This window comes from Gekko japonicus, unplaced genomic scaffold (genome assembly GCF_001447785.1).
Source record: "Gekko japonicus isolate JY-2015 unplaced genomic scaffold, Gekko_japonicus_V1.1 scaffold48, whole genome shotgun sequence".
NCBI classification, from domain to species: Eukaryota; Metazoa; Chordata; class Lepidosauria; order Squamata; family Gekkonidae; genus Gekko; species Gekko japonicus.
The window spans coordinates 1,593,682-1,614,502 of record NW_015174273.1 but is presented as its reverse complement, the minus strand read 5'-3'; the positions used below and the strand labels follow the sequence as shown (position 1 = coordinate 1,614,502).

Genomic DNA, 20,821 nt, shown 5'->3' with positions numbered 1-20,821 from the left:
TCAATTACAACCTATCTCCAGGCTCCACCCCCCAAAATCTCCAGGTATTCCTCAAACCAGAGCTGGCAACCCTATTGTGCACATCTGTCCATCTGATCTCTTGCAAGTTAGGAATACCTCCCCCCCCCTCCCCGCACTGAGAGAAGATCCTCTGGAAGATTCCTTTTCTCCTTAAATTGCTGACATCTTTATGGAACATTACCAAGAAATCTAGCTTTTCTTTTTATATTATATAACTTTGTTCTTTTTATATTATATAACTTCGTTCTCCTTCTCCCCTTGGCCTTCTCACTATTCTCCTTCTCCCCTTGGCCTTGCTGTTACTAAGCAAGAGCAGCAACTTATGCAGAAATGAAGCTGGCAGCTTTTCTCTGCAGACAGATGGACCTTGCAGACAGAGAAGAACTTCTGCTTAATTTATTCCTCTTGGTATCCTAGCATGCCCTGCCTGGAACACTGTTCAGGAATTACTGGCCTGACACCTACCTTCCTGCTGTCATGCTTTCTAAAATGCATGCAACAATATATATATTTTTGGTTTGTTTTTTTGAGACAAAATGGAAATCATACCACCAGTTCACCCCCCCTCCCCGACACCTTCCTCTTCTTAAACTGTCACACTGGACCTGCAGCAGTCTTTTCTGTAATACCTGCCTGAACTGAAGGAGCAGAATGAATAGTTATTTGGATGCATTTTAGCTTACTATTTTTTAAAAATCACTGTTGGGAGGTAAACACTGTGTTTTCTGTTATAGCACTTCAGGGAATGCAGAGCTCTGCATAAAGCCGGTTGCTATTTTTTGACCCATTTTGCTCTGCAAGCATTCAAGACCAGTTTGTTAGTTCTCTTGAGGCTTAGAAGATCTAATCTCTGGGGCCATCAAGGAAGCTATTGTAAGATTAATCCAACTCTCTCACTATCCATCAATTTCAAATCGATGATAGCAATGTACCAGGTAGATTCAGGCGGGTGGCTGTGCTGGTCTGAAGCAGCAGAACAAAGTTTGAGTCCAGTGGCACCTTTAGGATCAACAAAGTCTTATTCAAAGTATTAGCTTTGTATCTGAAGAAGTGTGCAGGCACACAAAAGCTTATACCTTGAATGGAATTTTTTTGGTCATAAAGGTGCCACTGGACTCAAGCAATGTACCAGGATGCAGTTAAGGGAAGAAAAGCTACAAGACCACAACACCATTTGTGCAGGCACTGAACTTCAGCAAGATTGCAGCTATATCATATGCCTTCCAACCATGCCCTGTAGGTACAAATTCTGCAATGGTAACATTTCACCTAGTAAGGCTACAGTACACAAAACTAGTTCTCTGTCTTCATCTGATCGCCCTGAGGGGCTGCTGACATTTGGAAATTCTTTAATAAGGCCTACATATGTGGGTTCCTACTATAGACAATAAGCACAAGATAGCAAAGAACGTTAAAGCCATTCTGTATTACCCTTTGCCTAAAAACTCTTTCATTCTCTTTGCCATTTCACTGTAAATAATAACATATAGTATTTTAGAACATTCACATACAGTAGTGGTGGACAGTGTTGTTAAGTCACAGCTGATTTATGGCAATCCCGTAGGGTTTTCAAGGCAAAAGACGTTCAAAGGTGGTTTGCCATTGCCTGCCAACACGACCTTGGTATTCCTTGTAGGTCTCCCATCCATTTACCAGCCAGGGTCAACCCTACTTAGCTTCCAAGATCTGACGAGATCAGGCAAAGTTATCACACTGATATGCAGGCGTAAGTTTGCTACTGAAATACAGTATCTGCTACTCATGTCAGCACATACAAAAAAAATTATGTTGGCATGAGTGGTAGAAAACAAAGTCACATTTCAGCTCACAGAGCAGCAGCATTGCACAGCTGTGCAGTATAGCACAGGGATGCTAGCATTCCCTGGGAGTGGTGTTTGAAGAAGTTCCAGTTGATGCTATCTAGAGATGTAAAATTTCCAGAAATTTCAAAGGCGTGGGGGGACGGGACTTTCTCCCGCTATTCCAGGGAAACCACCTCCCCAACTTTGGAAAATATTGAAATATATGCAATACTTACTTTCCTATCAAACCTAAATCTCTTTTAATAATATAACAACATAAAATATATAATTTATAACTTAGTTGACATACAAAAATTGTACTATCTGACATGGATATTTATGGAATTTAAAAATATAAATACTGTCATTTTCTATAAGAAAACTGCAAGTATACCCAATACTTGAGAAAGATTTTCAAACTGCTGCACCCTATGCTACCATAGCACACGGATCTTTAATTTTTGCCATCCGAGTGGTAGAAAGATCAACGTTGAAGGTAGAAGACAAATTCTATACCAAACAAAATTGTATTATTGGAACAGAAACTTTCCCCTAGAACAGGCAGTACTACAATCATGTTTAGATAATAAATTAAACTTTATAACATCAAATACACTGAACTTTGTATTGCCATTAGAAGAGCTATAACACGTTGTTGGCAAAATTAATTTATACAGAAAAATCTTGAAAATGTTGTATATGCCTATAGTATAAGTTTTTCCACCCCACGCTACTCCAAATCCCCAAATTTTTCTGTCGGAAAAACTTTTCCATGCTATAGATCTGGCGTATAAAAAAGCCTGCCTTAAGCATTTTACTTATTCTAAACAGAAAATATTTCATAGAAATTCCCCCAAATCTTCAAATTTTTCTATTGCACAAATTGAAAGGGGGGGGGTTATTATTTTTCCAGGGCATTTCTTCCCTAGGCCTTCACATTTCTAATGTCACTGATTCAGGTGCAGGACAAAAGATCCAGGAGTTGTGCTTGGCTTTTGTGTTGCTGGAGAGCTACCATGCCAAGCAAAACGATCTGCTGTGCTGCTGCTTGGCATGTGTGCTGCTGACCCCCCCCCCCCTTGCATTTCAGTTCAACAGACTTAAATCTTTTGAAACTCAGACGGCTGAGGTGATCTTTTCTGCAGGCAGATGTTGTCAGTACATCAGGAAGAAGCTGCAGTCTGTCATATTTATTTCTGGAAGCCAAGCCAACTGATTTCATTTTCTCTTTATACTTCAGAGTGTTGACTATTTTATCCTAACAGTGAGCACAGAGAAATACCGTGGATAAATGTCAAGACTCTAGAAGGAACATTTTTGTATATAGAACTGTTAGACTACATCATCATTTGTGAAAATGAATTCAGTACACATTAACTCAAAGTGGAAGTTATACTCTAATTGCAAAAATTGGCACTTCCACATCTAAATCTAACTTCTCCAGAATTCTCTTTAGCAATATATTCTTAATGAATTAACATTAAGGTATCTAGTATCATTAAGGCATGAGGTTTCATAAGTACTGAAGTCCAAGAATTAACTTGCAATTCTGTGGGAGAAACCAAGTCTTTGGGACTAACCAGATTAGCCGTATCAGATTAACTGATCAATATCTAGTCTCAATTTACATAGTGCCAGCAGCTATTTAAATCAATAGTATGGGCCTTTCATGGGAATACAGAGAGATTTCATAAGAAGTGCAACGCTCTCACTCACTCTTTCTCTATAATGGATGGGTGTATAACATTAAATCCTTAAATCCTTCACTTTGATGGATTGTCTCATGAGATACAACTCTTATGACTTGGCAAACATACTTGTATCATATATATTCATAGATATTAGTGTGAAGGATGAAGCTTGTAATACTGGCCTTGCAAAATACTCTCTTATCCTGCAGAAGCTACACATTGCTCCTCAGAATAAAATAAGATCTTGTGACTCAAACATGTCCATCAAACTTTGCCTCATCTACTCAACATGCTGTGAAGCTGGCATTATTTGTCCATTTCTGCAACTTAAACATTTGATCAGCTGATTATACAGAATTATTTTAGGTATACAGAGGGCCTCCATAAGGTCCAGAAGAGAGCTGGACTCCAACAAGCCACGTGATAATTGCATTGGAACAACCTGAGCAGGTAGGTCTGTACAACATTCAAGAGTTCTACAGACTCTCAGAGGAATTTTTCACATAACTGTTCTAGTTAGAAAATATAGAAAGACAGATATTTAAACGTTGAGCTATGCACCCAAGGTTAACAAAAAAATGTGTCCATCTACTTAACAACATAAATGAACACTGCTATACCAACGGCCAAGATCTATTTCACACGCTAATCCTGAAATAAAACTCCATGCATAAACAAGGCTTAAATACTGATGGCTGTTTGCTTTTCCCACTCTCATGAAGCTCTGTAACAAACAGAACCTGCACATTCCCAACATAAATTCTCCTTATCATAAAGAACCCTGACCCTTTACCATTACCACACAATTCAAAGTTTGTAACTTGACCTGCCCTAAACAGAAAGAGCTAAATTCACATTCTGCTCTTTATAGAAACTGAAAGTTTTATCTTCTGAACTTCTCCTAGCATTCAAAGTAATTGATGAGACAATTTTTGAAGTACGGCTTGATTTTCAGTGCTCAATAAAAGGATGACTGAAACTGAAAACAAGAGAAGTGGTCAAATAACTACAAAAAATCTGGTTTCACTTAGGAGAAAGAGACTTTCTCCTACTTCCATTGGAGATGAATGAAAACAACATTCCAGTGTTTGTAAGTAAACTTTTTGTGTTTGATACAAGAATTATATAAATTAACTGTTTTACTCTGTATGTTATACTAGAATGATGCTCATCAAATTGAGGGAATGTGTAGAAATATGGTGTTCTTCACAAAACCCTTGGGTATAGGGTACCTGAAGGACCACCTCTATCTTTATGTACCTGCCTATAATCAGACTGACTGAGGAAGCTCTATTGTGGGAACTAGGGTCTACAAGTTGCAGCTGAGTTCAGTAATCAAATGGTCCTTTCTACTGGCAACTGGAAAGTTCAATCCCACAACAATATTACATATGAACATAAGATAATTGCTAGAGTAATCATACATTAATAGATGGCAAGTAGGATCAGGAAAACATTTCATTCTACTGAGAAAGCACATTAAAATCACATAAAACAAAGTAAACTCCTCCCATCCCAGAATCTTACTAATTATGAAAAGCTACCCTGAAATTGACAACAATAAAGCTGTATTATACTGAATCAAACCACTGGGTCCATCAGGGTCAGTACAGTCTACTCAGACGGCCAGTGGCTCTCCAGGGTCTTAAGTAGAGGTCTCCCACATCACCTACTACATTATTCTTTTAACTGGAGATGGTGGGGATTGAACCTGGGACTTGGCACATGCTCTATCCCTGAGCCACAGCCCTTCCCCATGAAGCCAGAAGCATAAGATGAAGACAGGGGTGGGTGGTGGGTGGGAATTAAAAACTGGGGGGGGGCTCTCTTTGAAGAACAAACTGTTTAGAGGGTGGATCTTTCACTATATTCTGATGGGAAAAGAATACTGGGATGTCTACCCCACAACATAGGTGGTAATGTAGTGTTCTCTAATGTTATGAGACCCTAGGCTAGGACGGGAGACACTTAAGGTTCAAATACCCAGCCATGAAGCTCTCTGGGTAATCTTAGGGCAGTCACATATACTTACACAGACCTGCCTCATAAGTTATTGCAATGATAAAAAAGAAGAGTGGAAAACCATGTAAGCCACCCTGAGCTCCTTGGATGAAAGGTGGGATAAAGGTGTGATATGTAAATAGATCCAAAGTTTCTTCTGATTAGGAGATCTTTTAACCCTTCCCATAAAGAGGAACAAAATAAAAAAATAAAAAGGAGTCTTCCAAAAACAAAGGCAGGACAGTGGCAGGACAGAGGTACAAAAAAGCAGGACAAACATGAGAGGGAGAAGTTGCTTTCAAAGAGGATGAAGGCAGAGGGGGAAGTAAAGAGACAGATGAGCTATCCTCAATAACACCAAAAGTTATTTTTCAAAAATGATCAGGTGAGAAACAAACTTAGGGGTGACAAAAAGACGCTACAAATGGAGGAACAAAGAAGAAAGACTTAGAAAATGCAAGTCAGAGGTTGCTTTCAGACTGGGGAGTAGAGGGTTTGCCTGCCATAATGGAGCAACAGGAGAGAACAGCACGCAGTTCCGCAGGACTTGCAAGATGGAGCTCTTCTGCCAGGCTTTCAATTAGGAGCCGCCCCAAGGGAGAGCCATGTTCCCTGAAGGCATCAAAACAGCCTGTGCCAGCTGCACTATGTTAGATCTGGGTCAACCACTAGAATGGTATAATGAAGCTCAGCCGCCATCTTAAACTTAAATTGATACTCTCCTAATAATTTATTTGGATCACCATCTGTTAGCACCTTTTAATGATGGAATTGTTTATATGGTTTTAGGATTATTTAAATTACTTACTGTTGTTTTTATTCCTTCTGAAAGCCGACCTGAGCTGACCTTGACTGGGAGAGCAGGGTACAAATTTAATAAATAAAAAAATAAATTATGCTATGCCGTAACATCACTTCAGCCTGGAACCCAGAAGTGACATCACGCTCTAGGGATTTCCCCAATATCTATGGTTTTCACCACAGAGAATGAGAGGAATCCTAGAGCATCACTTGATGCAGTGATGTCACTTCCAGGTTCTTATGCAGAAATGAAGCTGTGGTGTCACACAATACCATTTTACAAGTCTCCACCCACCAAATGCTCCCACTGCTGTGTGAGGATGGGCTGGCGACCCTACTTGTGTGGGAGGACAAGGATATAGAAAAAAAAACAAATTAAACAAACGGGGGAGGGTTATACACAGGACATTATTATGGAAGACATTATTATGCAAGTCTATTTAAAATAAGATCTACATCAGGAATCCTAGGTCCTGACTGGGTTAAAATAAAGATAGGTGTCTGGATGTTTCAAATAAATATATAAGCCTGCAGGAAAAATCTTCCATTTAGTCGTGTCTAGGTTTGTGAAAGATGCTAGACAACACTGCAGGAAAACAGGGTCCAGAATGCACACTGCACAAACAACAACGCTCTCCCCAACACTGCCTCCATACAGCCACGAGGTTGACAGGCTGATGCAGAACAGGGGCAAAGGGGTGATTTTCACTTGCTACAATAAACAAAGTCACAACCAATGCAACTTTAAAAGAACGAAAATACAGAGAGTTTATTAGTCATATTAGCCATATGATTTACCCAGCTACTGCATGATTCACTGAACATGCAAACCTATTTTTATTTAGTATATTTTCTGTAAGAGGCTCTTGCCTCATCCTCTCATCCTTTCTCTCCCCCCAGTGGACCAGCCTCTTTTACTTAAGAACATTATTCTATGAAGTACTACCAATACATTGAAGGAACTCTATAAATAATAATAATAAAAGCAGAGAAAACTAACCAACCGTTGTTATCAGTTTAATGTTAGTAAACTTGTTAGATTTTCCATTATTTTAGGAATCATGTTAAAGTTGGATCTTTGAGATATAGGTCCTTTCTGCACTAGACCTTAAATCCGGGTTCAACCCTGTCCCCGAACTTACATTCTAGACTACACTCTAGTTCACCCCTGTAATCATCTCGGGGTATTTTTTGTTTCCACATTACCTTGAGGTCACCCCGGTTTTGCCCTGTACTTGTCCCGGGATAGACGGATGCTGTTATAACCAGGGATAAATGCAAGGTGTTGTGTCGTGAGTTGAACTCTGATAAAACCAGGGATGAGGTCCAAGTGCGGAAAGGACCATACTGTCTCCCAAATTACATATTTGAGATATACTTTCTCCCAAATTACATATTTGTTCTGTATAGGGAAAAAGATACGTGCACTTGCTTTCTGAGTTTGAAAACAAGAAGTCCAACATTTCACCAAACATTTATGTCAACAAATTCCACATCAGCAGCACTTACAGTGAAGCTGTAAAAGTGTTCAGAACTGCAGCACAACATAGCAGGTTTGCAGCAGCTGAATACAAAAAAGTTAAAAATCTGAATAAACTGACAACGTTTACAATGATTTCTTTTTTAAAAAGAAATGTTTTCTTACATCTTTTGAAGTACTTGGGCCATCACCACTCCATTGGTTAAATCTTCTACTGTCTGGCAGGGTGCTTCAACATTGAACGTCTGGATCTGAAAAAGAAGGCGTGGAAGGGGGAGTTGATCAGCCTCCAGCGACTGCATTGTATGGGAACAGCAAGGAATCAAAGCACTTATGACCCATCTACAATACACAGGATAGAAAAGCCTCTAAAACTAACATTTAGCATGTCAATTAACAAACAAAATCATAAACAGAGAACAGGCGTAGCATAGTGCCTAACAGTCTGCAACAGTAAGGTTCAAATATCACCTCAGCCAGGAATTCAATAGATGGGGTCAACTGTATGCTTTTGTGTACAGAGACCTGATTTTTTTCCCTTATATTGCTTAGAAAAGCACCATGTATTATAGAAATTATAAAGATGGCCTGCAGAAAGCCTAATTTGAAGGCACGCTCAACTAGTATATCCTAACGTTTCCAAGATGGTTCCTGCAAAGTGGTCCAGATTCAGCATAATCTCCCTCTTGATTTTGGACATTTCTGTCTCTCAAGACAATATGGTATATGTCCTCAGGCAATCACATTTTTATTTATTTACTTCATTTATATTCCACCTTTCCCACTGAGATTCAAGGTGAATGACACAACTAAGCAACAGTGCAATAAAACCCTGTGTAATAAGAGCAGTGCATAAAAACTGGATTTCAAAATTAGAGAGCAGATACACACGCTAAAGGTAGCACAGTACGCAGCAATTTGCCTGAGTCTGGTCTGAGAGTGTGTGATGTAGTGGTTAAGAGTGGCAGACTCTAATCTGGAGAATCAGGTTTGATTCCCCACTCCTCCACGTGAAGCCTGCTGGGTGACCTTGGGCCAGTCACAGTTCCCTCAGAACTCGCTCAGCCCCACCTACCTTACAAAGTGCTTGCTGCGGGGAGAAGGGAAGACGACTGTAAGCTGCTTTGAGACTCCTTAGGGTACAGAAAAGCAGCATATAAAAATCAACTCTTCTTTCTCAAATACTGGATCTATTTCAGGGCATACCATTAGGTATTTAGTATTGGGACTAAGCACAGTATAGTGATTATTTATTTATTTATTTATTTAGGTATTTTTACCCCGCCCTCCCCGCAAGCGGGCTCAGGGCGGCTTACAGGGGCTTACAGCCCATACATAAAATCCAATAAAATCCAGTAAAACAACCAATCACGTATTTATAACAATAACATGCTTTAGCGCTCCAAGATGGCCTAAGTTATTAGTCCAGAAAATGGTCCGAGTCTGTCAGCTGGTGGAAGAGCTCCGTCTTGCAGGCCCTGCGGAATTGCATAAGATCCCGCAGGGCCCTGATCTCTTCCGGGAGCTCATTCCACCAGGTAGGGGCCGCCACTGAGAAGGATCTAGCCCTTGTTGCAGCATATCGTACCTCTCGGGGATCCGGGTCCACTAAACGGTTCTGGATCCCTGACCGAAGTGCTCTTGGGGGTATATATGGGGAAAGGCGGTCCCTCAGGTAGGTCGGACCCAGGCCATATAGGGCTTTAAAGGTAAGTACCAGCACTTTGAAGCGGACTCGGTATGCTATTGGCAGCCAGTGCAGCGCCTTCAACCCAGGCTTGATGTGCTCCCACCTGGGGAGGCCCATCAGCAGCCTAGCCGCCGCATTCTGCACTAGCTGCAGCCTCCGGGTCAGCGACAAAGGCAGCCCCATGTAGAGAGCGTTACAGTAGTCTAGCCTTGAGGTGACCGTCGCATGGATCACTGTAGCCAGGTCTTCGCGGTCGAGGAAGGGGGCCAACTGCCGAGCCTGCCTCAGATGGCAAAATGCAGACCTGGCAGTGGCTGCTACCTGGGCCTCCATTGTTAAGGAGGGGTTGGAGTCCTGGACGCTCTGGGTTTGAATCCCCTCTGTGCCAGGCAAGCTCACTAGAGGACCTTGGGCCATTTACTCTCTCTCTCTCAGCCGAACCTACCTCACAGTGTTGTTGCTGTAGGGATAAAATGGGGAGAGGGAAATGTCCCCACTAAGACGAAAAGAAAGGTATAATTATGTAAAATAAATAACTATTTACAGTTTTGCTTATAGAAATCTAAGGCATTTATGCTTCTAAATTCTCTAAATATGCTCTCAGCAGTACAATTATACATGCTACCTTATGAATGATGCATTCTGTGCTGCAGAGCAGTAAGAAAGTTAAATATTGCATATATTTCAGTATCAAACAAGTAGTCTGGTGTCACCTCAACATCTAACAAAATTAATTCCAGGATAAATCTGGTAATCATTAAGGTGCCATTAAACTTCAGTCTAATTTTGCTGCTTCAGACTGACTGGCTTCAATTTTTTTTAAATCATAGTTTCAAATTTTACATCTCTACTGAAGACATCATAGTACACTGTAATCAAGCAAACCGATTAAGTAAGGGGCACATTTGTTCGGGAGACTGGAATCAATCTGCCTGCACCAGGCCCAGAGGGCAAGGCTATACTGTCCTTGTATAAACTAGGTAAACAAGCAAGCTTCACGGCCCTTGTGCATGCCCTTGTATAGCTGAGATAATTATGGTTTTCCATGATGCTCCTACACACAGCCTTAATACAGGCCAAACTACACTGCAAACAGCAGAAATCTTTTAAAAAGAAAAGCACGTGTGTTTCCAGCTAAAAGTGTGTAAAGTGTGAAAAAAATGCTTTATGATGTAGATTATAAAAATCTTAACTATATAGTTTACATTTTTACTGACACGCTGACTTGCTCCTTGGGTGCTGATGTGTGGGAATCTGTGTATGGTTTAACGAAAGATGTGTTTCAGTAAACTCTCATCGCCTTTGGTAGTGATGATTTATTTCAGGGTTTCCCACTCATTCTTATTTGGCCATATTTTCACAAAAATTCACCGAACATCGTCAGACCACCGATGGCACAACTATTTCTACAAACTCACTTTCAAATCAGTTTGAGACCTAGTGATGATTATGCTTTGATTGGGGGGGGGGAGAAATTCTGTCTTATATCAGATCACGTAAAGCGAATCCTATTTTTCACTATTCAAAATGCCTAGATTATCCTCAAAGTGTCAGTTTAAAAACTAACCAACAATTTATGTGGCACCAAATGCTTACATGTTTGTTGCATAAAATACCTGAGACTCAAGACGGATTACATAATGTAACTCAGTATAACCAGTAGGATGAGGAGACATATAATCCCATTGACCCCATTGAGACCCCATCAACAGAACATATCCAACCAGTGCTTTGCCAGCTGCACTGGCTCCAAGTTGAGTACCGGATCAGGTTCAAGGGTCTGGTACTGACGTTCCAGGCCCTAAACGGTCTGGGACCAGTGTATCTAAGGGACTGCCTCTCCCAGTATACCCCCTGAAGAGCATTACGCTCTGGAGATGAGAACCTCCTGGTGATCCCTGGCCTGAAGGATATCCAGCTGTTCTCAACCAGAGCCAGGGCTTTTTGGGCCCTGGTACAGGCCTGGTGGAACTATCTGCCTAATGACATCTGTACCATGTGGGACCTAAAACAGTTCTACAGGGCCTGTAAGACAGAGACGTTCTGTCTATGATAGAGGACAGCAGTGGTCCAACATCAAGCCTAGCCTTCTCGTCTCCTCCCCTAGGGAAGGAAGCATAATGTCTAATGCCATCTGATTAGTTGTGATTACTGCTGGTTTATTGTTTTAAATTTTAACCTGCATATATGTGTATGTGTATTTATTCAATTGTATTTATAAACTGTTATAAATCACCCTGAGCCCTGGGGGGGGGGTGGGACGGGGAAGGAAGGAAGGAAGGAAGGAAGGAAGGAAGGAAGGATAAATAATAAAGAAACCTGAAACAAGAAGGAAGGAAGGAAGGAAGGAAGGAAGGAAGGAAGGAAGGAAGGAAGGAAGGAAGGATAAATAATAAAGAAACCTGAAACAAGGCATAGGTATTAAACATGACTTATTAAACAATGCAAGAAATAGTATTATGTAAACAGAAATATAATGCAGTGAGAGCAATGTAAAGCAACAAATGATACATTTGTAGTATAGTCCACAGCAGAGCTATTTTTGGGACAGAACACACCGGAACAGCGTTCCGGCTGCCTTCTGAGCCCAGGGGGTGGGCACATGCATCAAGCCCCACCCTCTGCTCCCAGCAGCCCTCAGTTGGGCCACGAGGAGCAAGAGGCAGGGAGGTAAGTTGCACAGCCCACCCCCTCGCTCACCTTCCCCGGTCCCGTGCCGAGGTGCTGGGGCCCGGGGAAGGCCCGAAGAGACCCCCCCGCCAGCCTTCCCCGCCTCCCCGCTTTGATTGGGGGTGCAGGGGCACAGCCTGACTAGTGCAGGGTAGCAGCGGTGGAAGCTTCATTGGGGTGAGTGAGGGGTTTGTGGGGGGGAGAGCCTCCCTCCCTCCTCCATCTATTTGACCTCTTTCTTCCCCTCCTTTCTTTCTTTCCTTCTTTCTTTTCCTCCCTCCCTCTTTCTTTCTACTCTCTTTCTTTCCTTCCCTCTTTTCTCCTTCTTTCCTTTCTCTCTCTCTTTCTTTCTGTGCTGTCAGGGGTCCCTCCTCCTCTGGCAACCAAGTTCTCCTGCCTGGAGCCAAGGGCGGGGTCGGGGTCTGGTGGCTCCCCTGTCCTGTCCTGCCCTGCCCATGGGGAGGGGGCACCCCTTCCAGTGGCAGAGGCCGTCCTTTTGCCCAGGGGCCCACCGGCTGCTAACCCTGGGAGGGAGGGGGCACTGCTGCTGTGGCTGTGCTGTGTGAGGCCAGGCCAGGAAGCGCCCTCTGGGCCTGGCGGGGCTCAGGCCTGGGCAGCGCTTTCTTTCCCAAAGATCATAGGAGGGCTCGGCTGGCGCAGCGACCCGAGGACCATGTGGGGAGGCCTGCTGCAGGTGGCCCAGACTGACTCACATCGGTGAGTGTGTGTGTGGTTGGGGCCGGGGAGTGTGTGCACGGTTGGGGGTGTCCCGCCGTCTCCCCGCAGGCTGGACGGGCCATGCTCTTCCTTTGGCTGCCCCTTCAGACTGGAAGGGGGCCTCCTGGGAAAACTTCCCCCCCTCTATTTTGGATGGAAGAACATTATTTAGCCAGTGCATTTTCTTCCCTCCCTTCCACCCTCCCAGAAGCATCCTGGCTTCTCTCTTCCTTCCTTTTCTCCTCACAACCCTGTGAGGTAGTTAAGGATGAGGGAAAGCAAGTGGCCCCAGGTTGCCTGGTAAGTTTCATGGTGGTGGCGTGGTTAGAGGAGCAGGCTAGGATCTGGGAGACCTGGGTTCAGATCCTCACTCTGCCCTGGAAACTTGCTGAGTGACCTTGACACAAGCTCAGGCTAACCTAGCTTAACCTGGGAGGGGCTGTGGCTCAGTGGCAGAGCATCTGCTTGGTGTGCAGAAGGCCGCAGGATCAATCCCCGGCATTTTCAGTCAAAAGAGCTGGCAGTAGGTGATGGGAAAGACCTCAGCCTGAGACCCTGGCGAGAGGCTGCCAGTCTGAGTAGAGAGTGCTGACTTTGATGGACCAAGGAGGGTCTGATTCAGTAGAAGGCAGCTTCAGGTGTGTATGTGTACCTCACAAGGTTGTTTGAGGATAAAATGGAGAAAGCAAAAACAGTGTTAGCCACTTTGGGTTCTCCAAGTGAGAAATAAAACAAATAATAAATAAATTGGGAATCTGAACTCCATGGCAGAGCAGAGATTGGAATCCTGGTCTTTCTGTTTGTATTCTAACCTATACTATACCATATACACCGTGGTTTTGGCCACTGTGTGACACAGAAGGTAGGACTGGATGGGCCACTGGCCTGATCCAACATGACTTATGGTCAGGACTCAGTTTTACAAGCCTGTGGAACTCCCAAGGGTTGCCACTTCTCTTCAAAGGCAAGGTGGGATTCAGTAGCAAGCAGTGTTTATCAATTCAGTTTTTTCTAACAGAAGACTAAAATGTGGTTTAGTTCACTCCCCCCCTTAAGATTAAATAAAAGCAAAGTATATTGATGGAAATGAATGGAACACGTCCACACCCCAACAGAAGCATATCTTGAGAGGTCTTATTTGGCAGTTAATTGCATTTGGGGAAAGCACGTGTGTTAGAAAACATATCTGTGGGAAAGGTGTGACTCTGTGTGAGAACAGGGCAGGGTGCGGTGTTTGAAATGGAGAGCCTCAAATCTTTGGCAGGGCCCTGCTGGGGAACCTGTTAAGAAAGGAGTGCCTGAGAGCATGTCAAGAGTACTTTTCCTTAAGTCGTGTGCATGCACACAAATGCTCATGCCCACCATTAAACTTTGTTGGTCTTAAAGGTGCCCCTGGACTCAAACTATGTTTCCTCATTCCACTGGGGGCTATCAAGAAGATAGGGTCCTCGTAAGAGAGCAGAGTACTAACTAACCCAGGGCTCCAGAAATCCCAGGCGCCAGGGCAACTGGAAATTTGCTTATGGCACCTAGTAGTTTCAGCAGTTATTGGCTCTAAGTGCCCTTTGGTGATTCTCAGTAGTACAAAACTTACTGTGCTGAAGGACAGAGGTTCGCTCTTTGTGGTGGTGATGACAACCAGGGTTATCCGGTATTTATTTACAACATTTTGTTATAGCTATACCCCGGTTGAAGTCTGCCCTTCTCAAACCCCCCCCCCCCCAATCTCCAGCTATTTCCGAACCCGGCCAATGTACATAGCACCCTTTTAGTCAAAATAAGAAGCAGAAGATGGGTGTGGCTGGATGACCATACTTCTGGTAACATGGGAGTATGGTCTAATATGCTAATGAACTGTGCTGTCAGGGGTGAGGCCTAATATGCTAATGAGCTCCTGCTGCTGGGTTTGGCCTATTATGCTAATGAGTTCCTGATGGGCTTTTTCTACAAAAAGAGCCCTGGACAGTACTGCTCTATCTATTGAAACATCTTCCTGAATCATTCTGTTATAATGCAAGCCTGTTCCTTTATCAAAATGGCTCCTGAACAGTTTTTACACAGATTGCACAGTGTGGGAGCCTTCATGACCCCCTTACATAGACCATTCCTTAGGCTAGGGGGCCACTATAGAGAATGCATGTATATGGGGAGTTGTTAATCTTACCCATTTGCAGGGTGGCACCTGCAGAAGTCCCTGCTTAGATGAGCAAACCTGTCCTGATGGAGCCTAGTGGAAGAGTCAGCCCTGCAGATATGAGGGTCCAAAGCCACGAAGGGCTTTGTATATGATGGCCAGTACCTTGAATTGAACCCAGTAACTGATTGGCAGTGACTGTAGAATGGGCACAATAGGCAATGAAGGAACTAGGCGGTGCATGTAGAGAAAAGGCATCTACAAGAATTGAGAACAGACAATCTGCGCACTTTCTAAAAGAATGCATTTGGCTGCAGCTTCCTGGCGCACCGCATACTTAGAAACAGACTTCTACAGTCCTAATACAATGTCCCATTCTGCTGATTGTACTGACTTACTGTGCGCAATCCGCCTTGAGTCCCTGTGAGAAAGGCGGACTATAAATAACATAAACAAACAAATCTCGCTTTGGAAGCTGGCCATTTACTACAGCAAACAGAAGACATGCATCCAAGATGCCACTTAAAAGTCATTCTAAAAGCTGCAGTTATAGCAGCCATCAAGGGACCTACTCAGGAATCCAGAAGATTTCAGCTGGTTTACTAAAAAGCCATTATTTACAACTGCTACTGGCCCCAGTCATCTCTGTATGCTGGGGAAAAGGGCATCATTTTGTTCAAGGCTTCTGCCATCGCAAAGTGAGAAACACCCCTTCTCTCCCTGCACAAAAAAAAATCAAGAGAGGGACAATGACCAGATGGAGTGGTTTCATCATTGGCAAGCAAGCCTGGGGATTTGTGGAGCCTTGTACCACCATTAAATAATACTTCTCCTTGCACCACAAATCTTGAGCTCTATGGATGAATATCTGTACCAAAGCTCCCTCACCTTCATTTAAATTTATAATCTTGCAGTCTTAGGGCAGAATTAGACACGTGGGGGGAAATGTGCGACTGCTGCCAAAAATGCAACCATGTACTGCGTTTTCCCACCTCCCTGTGTAACACATTTATGTATTTGTGTCTTTGGATTCGTTGCCTCCCCATGCAGCTACAGAGTATATAGAAAAGCAGAGCCACTCAGTGAGAGAGACATAACTGTGAAGTTCTACCAGATATTATGGCACAGCAGGAGAGGGAAGAGCTGCTGTTTTCAGTGGCAACTGTGTGTTTTTTGTGACATTTAGTTTCGCCCTGGGTCTCCTCAAAATCAACAGGAAGCACCTGGAATATCTAAGGGATGCCTACTTCCTAAGGAACGGATGCCCGGGAATTGTACCTCTGAAAATGCATAATATCCAACGCACGGCAGAGCTCATATCCGACTATAAACCAAGTGGCTGCTTTGAGACTTGCTCAGAAAACAACTAACTCCTTGCCTTAGAAACATAAATCCCTATGCAGAAGAGAATAAGCATTTCTGAATCTTTGGGGATTTAAAACAAATTAAAGTTAAAGATTTCCAAACCCAGATCTTCCACCCCTGCTGTATAAAAATATTAAAAGCTATGCCCTATAAAACAGGAAGTTCACGCCTTGGCAAAAGAATGGGAGGGCCAATGTTAACCTGCTACATACACCCAGGCATTAATTGTCACATATGGAAGCAGTTTCTTCAACTGAACAAGCCTGTTGATCTAATTAACAGAATGAATGTACCCCAACCAGTTCTCAAAATATTCTTAAACAGGTTAGGACACTTGAATGGACATGGAAAGTTCTACTAGCATTTTAAGAACAAGCCTAACTCATTTTCTTGCCTAAACAATTAAAAATAGCTTTTGCTACTTTGGAACAACAATCACTCTTCACAATTTGTGACAAAAGAATTTTAAAGAGGGAAAAAACTTCACCGGCAATTGAATATTTCCATCCATTTTTTTACTTTCCACATTTACAAACGGCTCAAAAATTTAGCAGAACATGTATAACTTTCCAGGGAGATGTCATTATGCATAACATTTTATCATATCATTGCCCTTTATTAATGTCATTTAATTCTCTCATGCTTCACACACGTATTAGTTTATTTGCCCTACTCTACTGCACTTTTGTTTACCTTCTCCTTTTGAGAGGCGATGCTCTCATCAAGTATACAAACCAAGAGAATCACACCTAATTTATAACACCAGGCCTGAAACTGCTTACCTTGTCCCCTTCCCTTCTATACTTTTATGGATAAATATGAGGAAAAGGATTTCCTTTCTAAAGAAGTCAGCTCTGCCTTACAAAAGCTTGTGCTGGAAGAATTGCTTTTGGGCTTTAAACTGCCACTGGACTTCTGTTTTATTGCAACAGACTGACATGACTACCCTTTCTGGAATAACAAATATTTGCCTTCTTTGTACCGAACTTTAAACTAAACCTTTGCGTTGAACTTTAAACTAAATCCTCAGGGAAAGCCAACAGGAGATGAAATGTCTCTGGTTTAGGATGGCTAAGAGATTAGGACTGGCCTCTGAGAGGGTGACAAACAATACTGACTGCCTGACTGTCAGGTTCCACAGCAAGTAACTCTTCACACACGTTTCCTAAGAAGCATTATGCTTTATTAGTGTACAAACCAGGTACCATGTCCACAGGATTATTGTTAGGAATAACTAGAAGTCGGGAACATCCCAATACATATAGCTGGGCAAGGCAATTAGCTAAGGAAATGAACTTCGAGCACGCACGCGGGAAGACTCCTGGCGGGAGATTACATGATGAGCGGGAGAGTCGCAGGGTTTCCTGAGAGCAGAAAAATTCACACCAAGTGTGGACCCCAAGCCCTCCCTACCTCACAAGGCCAGACTGATAACGGGGCATCTAGTTCCCACGGTCTCCCTGGCATGTTTACGGCAAGCTGCTGAGCTGCAAGCAAGCGGGAACAGGGAAGGGCAGACTACACAGAAATGGCAGCTAGCTGACACTGACAAGGGCCACTTCTGCACTGCCATTTTTGTCACTCTTTTGTCCCTATTGTTTTGGATCCTCCCCCCCCCCTTTTCCACATGTGTTTTGCTCCCTCTGGGACTACTAGAGAGCAAAACCCATGGGGGGGACGGGACCCTAAAGCAATAGGAACAAACGAGTGACAAAAAAGGCAATGCAGAAGTGGCCAAGGTCTAAAGCCACAGGAGAAAGGTTGCAGGCCTAATGTGTCAGGGGAATTAAATATGTTTATATGCAAATGCTAGAAGGTAAAATGGCAGAGCTGGAATGCTTAGTGTCAGAGGAGGAAACAGACATTGTGGGCATTTCAGAAACCTGGTGGGATGAGGATAATGAGTGGGATACACAGATTCCTGGATATAAATTATGTCAGAATGACAGGGGGGGAAGAGTCAGAGGTGGAGTGACTCTGTAGGTCAGAGAGGGTATACGGTCCAGTAAAACTGAGAATGAGCAGAGCAATGAGCAGAGTAAAATTGAGAATGAGCAAATTGAGCAGAGGTCCCATCAGTGGCTATTAGCCACAAGGTATAGAGACTCTGGGGCAAGTGATTGGGGGGGTCAACAGTGGGAGGGCTTCTAATGTCCTGGCCCCACTGGTGGACCTCCTGATGGCACCTGGTATTTTTGGCCACTGTGTGACACTGAGTGTTGGACTGGATGGGCCTTTGGCCTGATCCAACATTGGCGTCTCTTATGTTCTTATGTTCTTAAGAGAAATAGATTCACTTACAGAAATGCTATGGGTAGAAATAGTGGGCCCAAAAGGAAGCTTAACTCTGGGAGTCTGTCATCACCCACCAGATCAAAAGTTAGAGAATGATTTAAAAACAGCAAAAGAATTAAGAAAACCAGCTAGATGAAACAACTGTGTCATAATAGGTGATTTTAACTACCCACCCATCGATTGAGTTAATATGTGTTCAAGTCAGGAGAAGGAGATTGGGGTTTTAGATACTCTCAATGACTGTCCTATGGAGCAGATGGTCACATAACCTACCGGGGGGGGGTGTTCTTGGACTTAGTCCTAAGTAATTTTCAGGACCTGGCGAGAGATATAAATGTGATAGCACCAGGGAACAGTGACCATAATGTTAATAAGTCCAGCATTTATGTAAATATGGAATTGCACAAAAAGACCACAACAACCACATTTAACTTTAGAAGAGGAAACTTCTCTCAAATGAGGGAGACTGTGAAGAAGAAATGGAAAGGAAAGGTGTCAAATCCCTTTGGGAAGCTTGGAGACTACTTAAACTGCTATACTGGAAGCTTAGATACCATGTATACCACAGATTAGGAAAGGTACAAATAGGTATTTTTAAAAAGCCTGCATGGCTAACAAACAAAGTACTGGAAACACTAAAAGGTAAGAGGGATTCCTTTAAGTGCTGGAAGGCTAGTTCAAGCCAGGTAAATGAAAGGGAACACAGGCTTTGGCAAATAAAGTGCAAGTCAGTGATCTAACAGGCAAAAGGGGACTATGAGGAACATAGGGTTGCCAGATCTGGGTTGGAAAATACCTAGAGACTTTGGAGGTAGATTCAAGAGAGGTTTGGGAAGGGGAGGGGCCTCAGCATGGTCCAATGCCATAGAGTCCGCCTTTTTTTGCCTCTGTCTTACCTGTGGAAGGTGGGAGACGCTTGCTCACTCCAGAACTGTCAGTTATCTACTACGACACCAAGATCTCTCTCTTAGTCAGTCTCTGCCAGTTCAGACCCCATCAATGTGTATTTATAGTTAGGATTTTTGGCCCCAGTGTGCATCACTTTGCACTTGGCCACATTGAACCCCATTTGCCACGTAATTTCCCGGATCTCCTCTGGAACGCTTTCTAAAGATGGGAGTGACATTAGCTACCTTCCAGTACCCAGGAATGGAGGCATCTCAAGTTAAAAAGGGAGCTTAGAGCTCCCTCTAAGCTGTGGAGTCTTGTGAGCAGAAATTCTACTTTGTGAACCACTGACATTAAAGTTGTGAGCAAACAATTTGGCTGCTACATAAATTAGTTTGCTCTGGAGCCATCCTTCATGAGCTAAGACAAAAATGTGTGAACCAGAAGCTAAAAAACTGTGAGCTAGCTCACACTAACTCAGCTTAGATGGAACAATGCCTCCAATCCTTCCCCCTCCCATCCTTCTGATATAATTTATAACAAGGAATCACCGTATCCCACTGATTTTCCTCATCCCACCAAGTTTCTGAAATACCCACAATGTCTATGGTTTTCCCCCAGCACCAAGCATTCCAACTCCCCGATTTCACCTTGGACACTTCTAGTATCTCTCCCTTATATATAATTGAATAAGACGCAGAGTCACGCAGCGGAGAGAAAATGCGCACCAACAGTGTTTGGACGCCTGAACTGTCCATTAAAAGCTTCCCCAGCTTCCATTGGCCATGTCACCTGTCCCACCTCCGACGCAGCTTCACGCAGTGGAGAGAAAATGCACACCAACGGTGTTTGGAGGCTTGAACTGTCCGTCAGAAGCTTCCCCAGCTTCCATTGGCCGTGTCGCCTAAGTCCCACCTCAGAACACTCACACACACACACACCCCAACTACCCAGGGCTGGAGGGAATCAGTGGAAGGCCAGCGGCAGCAGCTCAAAGTGCTCATCACCGGCTCCTTGCTGCCGCCGCCGAGCCATGCGGGGGAGCCCAGGGAGGGGCGCGGCAACGGAGACGCTGGACGGCCGCCTTTGGCCCGCCCGCCAGCCAGGCCAGCACACAGCCGGCGCCAAGCAAGCCGCCCCCCGCCTTCAGACCTCTCCCCCGCCTGCCCGCCCAGTACAAACCCAACGCCGCCGCCAACCCAGCCGCTACGTGCCTGCCTTAGCCCCTACCCTCCACCCCACCCCCCCCCCCCCCGCACCCCCTCC

General features: G+C 43.7%; 1 protein-coding gene across 1 annotated transcript in view; it reads right to left on the bottom strand.

The window, feature by feature from the left end:
* HOOK3 (hook microtubule-tethering protein 3) overlaps positions 1-20,821 on the bottom strand; it is an 87,588-nt gene that overhangs the window by 54,046 nt on the left and 12,721 nt on the right. Inside the window, exon 2 of the mRNA XM_015423725.1 lies at positions 7,962-8,047. Within this exon, the coding sequence (XP_015279211.1) occupies positions 7,962-8,047 (86 nt within the window). The remainder of the gene's footprint in view (positions 1-7,961; positions 8,048-20,821) is intronic.